At 33.5% G+C, this 10700-nt stretch overlaps 1 protein-coding gene across 3 annotated transcripts in view; it reads left to right on the top strand.

Moving 5' to 3' along the window:
- LOC110030907 (rRNA biogenesis protein RRP5) overlaps nt 1-10700 on the top strand; it is a 74447-nt gene that overhangs the window by 32967 nt on the left and 30780 nt on the right. For all 3 annotated transcript variants that reach the window (XM_020733888.1, XM_020733887.1, XM_020733889.1), the window contains 8 exons: nt 2196-2332; nt 6292-6426; nt 7532-7677; nt 7759-7824; nt 8259-8365; nt 8463-8543; nt 8628-8702; nt 8803-8904. In XM_020733888.1, the coding sequence (XP_020589547.1) occupies nt 2196-2332; nt 6292-6426; nt 7532-7677; nt 7759-7824; nt 8259-8365; nt 8463-8543; nt 8628-8702; nt 8803-8904 (849 nt within the window). The remainder of the gene's footprint in view (nt 1-2195; nt 2333-6291; nt 6427-7531; nt 7678-7758; nt 7825-8258; nt 8366-8462; nt 8544-8627; nt 8703-8802; nt 8905-10700) is intronic.

Genomic DNA, 10700 nt, shown 5'->3' with positions numbered 1-10700 from the left:
CTTCTCAAGAGATCCCAACAAGCTTCTCAATTTCTCAATTTCTTCACTGCTGAACCCCCCTATTGCTGAATTTTCCTCAATATTGGGTTGCTCTGCCATATGCGCTTAAGGCTTTTGTTGCCCTATTCTCGGCTTCGAGGTTTACCATTCAGCTTCCAACACTTCTCCCTTGTATGCCTTGGTTTCTTGCAATAAGTACACTAAAGATTGTCTTTGTTCTTCTTCCCTTGGTTATCTCTACCTGAGTGTTTAGGCAGATCATTCTTCGACTTCTCCTGATTTATTTTTGCTGCTAAGACTGACCCATCCATAGTATGTCGTTCTAGCATGACACTCCTTCGAATTTCTTCTGCTCGGATTAATGAGATTGTCTCTTCTAGAGACGGTGTATCCTCCTTGCCAAGGATTTGAATCCTAACATGATCAAATTCAGAATTCAATCCTGCCAAAAAATCGTATATCCGATTCTTCTCAATGAACTTCTTCAAAGTGACAACATTTCATCTCAATTACTCGATAGTGATCCAGTTCTTGTCAAAGATTTTGCAACAGGGTTGCATACTCTGTGACAGATTTGTTTCTTTGTTTGGTGGCTCTGGTTTTTTCTCTGATTTTATACACAAGGGCAACATCACGGGCCTTCGAGTATGTTCGGTTGATATAGTCCCAGATTTTCTTTTGCGGTATTCAAGAACATGCAAGTGTCACTGATCGTTGGGTCCATGGAATCCCATAGCCAGGACATAATCATGGAATTCTCCTCATCCCATGCAGTAGAGGCTGGATCCTTTTTTTCTGGTCTGGTTCCAAGTAGATGATTAAGCCTCCCTTTGCCCTTTAGGTATGTGCGGACAATTTGGGACCATTTGAGATAGTTCTTCCCTTTGAATCTGTTGGATGCCCGAATATTCTGCAACTCTCCAATTTTCTGAACCGCATTGGATTCTTTGGAAGGGTTGGAATTGCTGGAGACAGTGGTTTCGGACATTGACATGCTGGGGAAGAGAAATTCACAGCAATTAAGGCTGGAATATGCAGAAAAGGAAGCCCAGAGAAGGGAAACACAACAATGAAGGCTGCTTGAAGAAGAATACGAAACCCCAGAAAATTTCAAGATACAGAGACTGAAGAATAGCCGGTTGCACAGAAAAAACCAGCTGGGTAGGGAGGCCTCACGACATAGAAACAGGAATCCAATTGAAATTCCTGTGCATAGAGACAAGAATCTGATTAAAATTTCTGTAGGGAGGTGCCAGCGGCAAAGGAGTCAGCGACAAAGGAGTTAGCGGCAAAGGAATCAACGACAAGGGGATACAGGTAACAGCTGCAGGAAATCGACGACAAAAGAATCAGCGGCTGCAGGGTGGAATTCTCTAGGGTTTGGAACCTGGCTCTAATATCATGTGGTAAATCAGAAATGAGAGAAAATAATTTTGTATTTCCTTCTATTTTTGAATTGATAATACATGGTATTATATAGGAGATTACAAGGAGAAAAAATAGGAAACTGACTCATTCCTAAATTTGGAAACTATTTAACTAATTCCCTCAATTTGAGGGATTACAAATTAATTCTAATTCCCTCTATTTAAGTGATTACAAATTAATTCTAATTCTCTTAATTTAAGGGATTACAAATTAATTCTCCCAACCTTATTTTCATCGCAGACACACCTCGACAACTTAATCCTCATTTCCTGTAACAGAGCACAAATTTACCCCATCCCTAGTATTTAAAATAGAGGCATGCTATCCGTTCAGACTAATAATGTAAAATCATAAAAGAATGCGTGTTATTTCATCGTTTGAAGATGCCCAGTTTTTTTTTTTTTTTAATTGTGTTATTTTTGCATATTAAACATTCTGATTAGGTTGAGATTTAAACTAGAAATGTATCATTGCGTTATCCACTCTCATGATGAAGAAATGCGGCTCTTTGATTTTTTCTTGGCATGCTCTTAGGATGGGATAGTTTTCTAATATTTTTATGCAAGTACTTCTGTGCGTTAATTTTGTTATGCATTCGGGACAACTTATCATAAACTGATATTCTTAATATATGATTTCAAATAATTTTGTGCCGCACAAGCCATTGTGATGTGATTTCCATGATGCTTTTGCATTCCTTCTTTAATTCTTCATTTGTTTTGTTTAGTTTGTGAGAATGTTAATTTTTGTTTTCTTGTGCTTTTCAGGTTAAATCAAAGCTTGCTATTTTGGCTTCCCACGCTGATGCTACTGAGGGCTTAGTTACACATGGATGGATCACCAAAATTGAAAACCATGGTTGTTATCTCAAATTTTATAATGGTATTTTGGGCTTTGCCCCAAGGTTAGATACTGTTCTCTTTGAGCTCCTAGAGTTTTATTCCGCATATCTGCTATTTATTATTCTTCTTGGTTCTGGTCGAACAAAGTTTCTTATTTGTGCTTACTCTTGCCAGTTAAAAAGTTTTGTTTACTAAGCTTGATTTTTGACACATGATTGATTTAAGATTTCATCTGCTAGTAAAACTAAATTCATTGTATGTTCTACTAGTCACCGTCTTTGCTATCTACATATCGTATACTATTGATACTGTTTGCGTAGTTAGCAATTTTTTTCCCTTTAGTTTTTTTCTGATTTTTCTATGAAGTTGTGCATGCTCAACTCTTTTACCGTTTTTCTATATGAAGAGCATTTCATGGAAATTTTATTATCAGGAATTAATGTTACATGAAGAACTGATTATGCATTATATATTTTACAGAGTAATTTTATGATGGTTATTTAAATTTCAGACATTTTACTGTAGAAATGATGCGTGAGTCACAGATTTGGTCCCACTATTAGGTTCTTTATTTACAACATTATCTGAAAAAATATATTTTCTTTCAAGATGAAGTGTTTTTTGGGAAGTCTTCTGAATAATTTTTGACCTTCTGAATAGTTTTGACTGAATTAGGTGATTATTGTCATTCACGAATTAGGTAATTACTAGAATCTTGTTTCTTTTGCTTGATTCAAATGCTGGGGTTGCACATCACATGGTGCTCAAGTTCGTATCTTCTAAGGTGGATTAAAATTGATGGTCACTATATGGCTATGTGTGGAATGATACTCGTGTTGAACTTTGTGCTAGTGAATTATCGAGTTATTGTGCAACATGATTCCATTTGATGTCTATCATTTTCTTTTGGAGAATCCTCATTTATGGGATAGGGATGTAGTATATTTTGGAAGCAATCACTTTTCTTAGGAAGGATGAGATGATGTTTGTAGCCCAAGTGGTTCTAGATGATTTTATTAAGTTGCAATTCCAAAGCTTTGCAAGGAAAAGGCCGGTCAAGACCTAGGAATTATATTTTAGTTATTTGGAAGAGGACTTATAATATAGAGTATAACCAAAACTTACGAACTCAATGTGGCCAATCACTTCATATGGAGGCTTTTAAGGGATTCTGAATTTCTGAATCTCTTGCTTACTTCTTGAATTTTTTCTACTTTTTCTTTATGATTCTTTTTGTAAGGGCTTGTCAGTTTTTTTTTTGGGTTTGGGCCCTATTTTTCGTTTGCTTTGAATTTAAATTGACATTTTACATGTTTTTTAGTTTTCTATATGGAGGGTTCAAATTATAATTTAAAATTCAAGTTTGAATTGATTGAAGTATTAATTCCTTTCTCTTAAAACTTACACTACTTCAATAACTACCATTTCTCCATTCCTCTTCCTTTTAGTTCTAGGTGAAGTAGGGACCATTGACTTCTTCTCTCTTTATCCATAGCTGTTGAAAACCTTTTACAAAATAATCCAGTTTTTGATCCCCCATTATTTGATTTTAAACTTCTTGATAGTGGAAACCGATTTTGCCTTTAATGAAGCTTCACCTTGATGTTAGTCAAATTTTGGGAGAACTTAAGTGGTATGTAATAATTGAAATCAGAAGGAAGAGTAGAGAAGCAGAAGATCAGTGGAGAAAAAGTTCATGGGGACATTTCCTACTTAAGTCACTCTTTCATTTGCCATAAATTTAACCTCAAATTTTAACATGTTGGACAACCACTTTGATAAAACCTTAGTTATTCCAATTGGGCCTTTTTCCAAATTATAGATCCCCTTGGTGTAAGTCTCTCTTGGATTATATGGTAGCTTTTTGAGGTCTCAATTTTTTCTCAAGTTGTTAGGTTGGAAAGAACTTGTTCTTCAGCATAATTATGGAATGTAATTGACACACCCTTATAAACGAAGTTCTAAGGATTCCATCCAAATCCACTTGAAATGAATTGGATACCAATCCTGTCCAATTATTATGGGGCAATGGAAATACAAACACAACATGAACTACAAAGATGATTGCAATGTTGTATTGATGCTAAATGATAAATTGAAACTAAGACAATGTAGAAATAGTGGTTAACATATATGAAACCGTGAAAGAGTAATGATATTTGGATGTAGAGAAGAGATTTTACCTTGTGAATACATTTAGTTGTCTCACATAGTTTTGATGCATTTATTAAAGGTTGACATTTCACCGATCTTCAAGGGTGGTGGGGATCATGGGATTACTAGCTTGTAGCTTGTAAGAATAAGAAACCACTACTTATATTCATGACTTGCGTCTTAAAGTGGTTAGTGTTGTTTATAAGGAGTAAAATGACTTGGTTAATTATTTAGCACTTTATGCTTTTTTGATGATAAAATGATTCCTAAAGGTAAGTTAGGCATAGGTGCCCTAAGTAAGTAAAGAAAAGGCTAGTTATTCATAGCTTGTAATGCTTTATTATTTTATCTATTGTGATATCAGTGGTGACAATGAATGGCTATAGGTTGAGGCGATATCGTAGGTGGTGAAGGTCATTGGCTAGACATAGGTGTCCTAAACAGGTAAAGAAAATACTCGTTGGATTTGTAATACTTTATTATTTTATCTATTGTGATATAATTGGTGACAATTAATGGATATAGGTTGAGGGGATATTGTAGGTGATGAAGGTCATTGGCTAAGTCTACAAGAGAAATGCAGGTGAAGGTACTATCACACACAAAAAGAAGATTGAGAATGTTATTTTAAACTCGTCAGACTTATCCAACTACTTTTTAAACAAAATTCTTTTTTTGAGTAAAAATATTAATTTCCTTATAAATAATAGTACTTAATTTCAACATGATAAAGTAAATAAAAGTATAATTTTTGCTTGAGATATTTACTTTTTGTTCCTTGAACTTAATTGGTCATTTCCCTTTTTCAAGTTAAAAGGTAGAGAAGGCACTTAAAGAGTGATTGGTTTGCTATTTATTAGATGTATTTTTTCATGAATTTAATGAATCTATTGGAGTTCCTCCATCCGTATATATTCAGGAGTATGACACATTTAGAGGAAGAAAACATTTTGTCTTTTGTAGGTGCAATGACTTCTTTACATCCTACTACCAGTCAAATTATGGGCTTGCGCCAGTTTTGTTTTAAGGTTCCACTTCTTGTTAGCCAGAAAGCCATTAGAGATTTTTCAGGTTTCCTTTCATTTATTCTTGAATTTAATTGTAATCATACATGATAATTAGTTACGAGGTCAATTTGATAGGCCTCTTTATTCTTCAATGGTTTGATATGCCCTTCATTCTCTTATGGGTTTATCTAAGAACGCTTGGTAGTTGTAGGATTTTACACTTAATTTTCGGATTTTATGAATGATGAGAAAAGCAAACTGCTTGGTACAAGAAAGTGAACCAAGTTATGTAGGAATGAGGTCTTACTTAGGTTTGCAGGTAGTTTAGAGAGAGAGAAATACAAAGTGCGAGCCAGAGGGAGGTTGAAAAGGGGAGCAAGGGTTTAATGGATGAGTTTCATGCTTAGCAGCTATAATTCAGTTGCCATATTATTTTTATTCTAAATTTAGAGGTGTCAATATAACTATTATATCATATCTAAAATAAGTTTTTCAATATAAGTAATTAAAAAAATTAATCTTATTAATGCATATTTTTTTAAAATTCATATTTCAAGTGCATTGCTTTTGGCCGAGTTTATTATTTAATTTTCTTTAATTGTGATAAGCTGTTCTGATTTTGAAGAAAAGGACTAAATATTTTGTGCTATTATGTTCTATTTAATTCTTCATTTGTGCTATAAGAAAATTATTTTTCACCATTCATAGCCATGCCGGGCGCATGTACTCTCTTTTCATTCTGCACACGATAAATGGACATGTATTGTAGTTTGTGTGAAATTGTTTATGGGCTGTTATATTTTACTTAATTACCTAATTTCATTTTTTTTTCTAACTTTGTTTTACTAAATGTTTGACAGATCAGAGTTGGGCTTGGACCCAGGAAGTGAACCGAATGCTGTTTATCATGTTGAGCAGGTTGTTAAATGCCGGATTATTAGCCCTGTTTCTGCTTCACGAATTATTCATGTCAGTTTTGTGGTTTCTCCTAAAAGGTCCCTCTCTTACCTATTCAACCCATTCAGCGCTTTCACACGCACACACGCACACACGCACACACTCACACACTCACACACACACTCACACACGCACACGCATGTGCACATGTGCACTTTCGTACACGCACAAATGCAAACTTCTTTTATTCATTGGTTTTTTGATTATGAAAATCCCCTACTAGTTGGGATAAGAAGATGAGATTGATTGTGGTGGTTTTCAGCTTATGCAAGCAGGTCACTAATGTTTTTTTTCTCCATAGAGAAAATTTTCCATGCTTCACAATGTTAGAATGCTATTATTAGTGGAACCGTGGTTGAGAGGGAACTACAATCTGCTCACATTTTTAGAGGATGGCGTGCCTCATTTTCTTGGAGAGATTTTTTTTTTTGGGTGTAAATTTTGAATAAATTTGTGTTAGAATTTCTGTTTTGAGTGTGCATAACAATTCTATGTATGCAAGAACACCAGTAAGAAATCATTGAAGAGAACATATTTGGATTGGATGATCACAATTGTTATTGGGCTAATAGGTTTTTAAATGGTAGTAATAACAGTAGATGGTAAGTGATGATGATGTTAAGCAAAATTTTTTGAGTGAAATATGTTAAATAAAAGCTAAGATTTGAACGCTTTGTATGCAAATTTTTGCTCGTGAAATTTTATTTAATGGGATTTTTTTTGTTTGTTGAATGGGAAGAAAACGTCTATTGAGTATAATATTTTGAAGAAGTTTATTGGTAAAAAAAACTGCAATGTGTATTTATTTTATGATAAATAATCCCTTGTTATGATTAGGAGTAAGAGGAAAAGTAATCATTCTTCTCTGTTTTTTGAAGGGGGTCAATAACAAATTATTCTAACGATTTTGTTTGAATTGTGCTTCGGTCTATATGAAAATCATTATTTTCTTAGTTGAATGAGTTATACATGGTGCTTTTTGATGGGTAATTTCTGTAACATACTATTCATATTTTTCAAGCCCCGAGAAGATCTGTTATTTATGAAGGATATGCACGTTTTGAGTTATAGCTCTAGTTGAACATTATTTTTTATCAATCAATTAATTGTTCTACTGTTAAATTTTTAAAATTTCGTTCTCAGGATTAGTGACGCTGATATGGTGCGGTTGGGTAGCATTGTTGGCGGCGTTGTTGATAAATTAACTCCTACTGTGGTTATTATAGGTGTTAAAAGTTATAAGCACTTCAAAGGTTTAATTACTTACGAACATTTGGCAGACCATCAAGGTATCTTATTATGAGATTTCTTTTTATTTGTGGGACATATATTATTGCTTTGTATATTTAACTCCTATAGTCATCTTTCAGGGCAAGTTGCATCGTTGAGATCCTTGTTGAGGCCTGGATTTGCATTTGATCAGCTTGTGGTACTAGGTATGCATGCAATTTTGTGTATTCTGAACCTTGATATATATATATATATATAAATATATATATATATATATATTTTTTTTTGATGTATTTTATCATTCGTGGCCATGCAATATTTATAATTCCTCCTTTTTTATGATTTCCAACTGTAAGAATTTTTTCGAAGAATTTTGTTTTTTTCTTTAAATGCTTGGTGATGACCACTCTCTTTGAAGATCTCCATGACTGGATCGTCTTTTTTATTTTTCTCTTAAATTCAATACGCTTAATTGAATTTAGTCTCTAATTGAGAGAGAATTCGATCTGGCTCATGGTGAGAGTGGAAAAGAATCAAGAATCTGCAGTGTTAGTTACTATTGAATTTTAAGATTAACTGTTTAAATATGTCTCTGACTTGCATTAGCTCTATCAGACTAATTTTGGGAAACTCATTGCAGATATCGATGGCAGCAATTTAATTCTTTCTGCAAAATACTCTTTAGTACATTTTGTGGAGGACATTCCTTCAGATATCACTCATATGCATCCATTGTCTGTTGTCCATGTAAGTTTTTAGTTTGTAATTAAAAAATCGGTTCCATTCTGACGCTTTGTTCTATTTTTATTCATTAATAGTTTCCTTTTGAAATTATTTTCCACAGGGATACATCAATAACATAATTGAAACAGGTTGCTTTGTTCGTTTTTTGGGACGGTTGACTGGATTCTCGGCAAAGATTAGAGTAGGTGGAAATTTTTTCCATTTTTGAATATTATTTTTTTAATTTATTTATCACTCAACCTTTATTTTGGGGCATGTCTCCAAGGCTACTGCTAATGGGGTTGGCAGTCTTTTGGATGCTTTCTACATTGGGCAATCAGTTCGCAGTCATGTAGTCAGTGTGAGGCCTTGCGTTCATTGAAGTTTTATCTACGTAAGAATTGCCTTGATTTCTCAATTTGTAATTTGTTTCTGAACACAAACTCTTGTTATTTTTACAGGTGGATAACGGAACTGGTAAGATAAAACTTGCCATGAAGCAGTCCTTATGTTTCTCTACGGATGCGTCTTTTATCAAAAGTTATTTTCTTGTGGAAGACATGGTTAGATGAATTCTAATGCCTTATTAATTTGTGGCTCGTATCTTTTTACGTTAATTTAAAAGGCAATGTGAAATGGACAACTCCTTTGAAAACTATCTATGTTGGCCAGCACAACTTTGTACCGAGAATACATGCGGTGAATAATGCTGAATTTTTCTTTCTTAAAAGTTGCAAGTGGAATGTGGGCGAGTGGTCTCATTTCTTTGTTTCTTTCCTTCCAGTTTTCTTTAACTTGATAAAAGATCATAATTGATCGATCTCATTCTTTAATTTTGATCTCGTCTTCATTTAAGGTTTCAAAAGGTGAAATTGAGAAGAGGGTGTATTTTTGCGAGGCTAGAGATAATCCAAGAGGCCCTTTAAGTCATAAGTTTCCATTTAAAAATAATCTATAACAATACAAACTATTGATATATTTACTTAATTCATCGCCATAAAGACATAAATTACAAATTTTAATATAAAATAACATTTTAAAATAATATTCGATGTAAAAACTCATTTAAAATTTAAATATGTCATGAGGATGAAGATTCCCAACGACCTCATTATCATTTTTACTAGTTTCAAATAGCCATCACATGAATTTATTTTTTCTTCTAATTTTTCTTCATTTGCATCTTCCAAATCCTTTTCAGTCATTATATTTTTCTTCTTGCTTCCTATGTTAGTTTACATTGGATTTAATATAGTTGAAATTAAAATAACAATCAACAAAACAACCAAGTAATCACATGATAATTAGACTACCTTTTGACTTTTTTCTTGGCGTTGTATTAGGTTTGTTCGATAAAAGTTTAATATAGTATATTAATATTAATATTATAATGTTATATGATATATTATAATTATTTTGTTTTTAAATAAACATATAAAGGAGCTCTTTGAGGCATGTTTTGTAAACCTTAGTTTGAGGCGCACAATTGAAGCATCTTATATACAATGCCTTCTTTTGCAAACCATCTGATAAATCCTATCATTTTTTATGGTTAATTGATTTTTACTATTGCTAATCCCACAGTTTCTATGGTTAATGGGTGAATAATTATACTATATCAACTACTGATATGCTTTGATGATCCTTGCATTTTATTAGCATGCATATACAGTTTTTTAGTAAGCTTTTGTGGATTTTTCCTTTGCTTATCTCAACTAAAGAGGTGCAAATTTTTAGTGCTCCATTAAGCCTTTATCTCTGACAAATTCTTTGCTTTTATCTAATACAAGCAATCAGTGTCTCATAGAATTGTCATTTGTTTGTTATGCTGTAGTATGGATTCCTTACCATAGTTACATTTTTTTGTAACTTTGTCAAATTCTTCATGATTTTGCAGGTTATGCAGTAAGTTTAATTTTACATTAGTCTGTATCTTTAAGCCTTATCCAATTACTTGTGTTCAACTTATTGATTCTTCATTTTTGTATAATTATTTACCAGCAGGCCTTGGGTCAAGTGGTTTGTTTTGGTTTCTAACTTGGAAGTACCAAGCTTCAATCTTAGTGGATGCATAGAACTATGATGAATTTCTCTTTATCGATGCAGATTTAATAGTTGTAATTGATTATGTGTTCATCTTCTTATTTGTAATTAATCGTGTGCCCATTTTTTATTTGTGCTCACCTCGGGCCCTCACATAGACACACACACACACACACACACACACACACACACACACACACACACACACACACACACACACACACACACACACACACACACACACACACACACACACACACACACACACACACACACACACACAGGTTGTATGAGAAGAGCCCAAAAGAGGCACCAT

The sequence above is a fragment of the Phalaenopsis equestris genome, unplaced genomic scaffold (genome assembly GCF_001263595.1).
Source record: "Phalaenopsis equestris unplaced genomic scaffold, ASM126359v1 Scaffold000761, whole genome shotgun sequence".
In the NCBI taxonomy this organism is placed as follows: Eukaryota; Viridiplantae; Streptophyta; class Magnoliopsida; order Asparagales; family Orchidaceae; genus Phalaenopsis; species Phalaenopsis equestris.
Note: the sequence above shows the minus strand (reverse complement) of the source record. Positions and strands in the feature narration are given on the sequence as shown.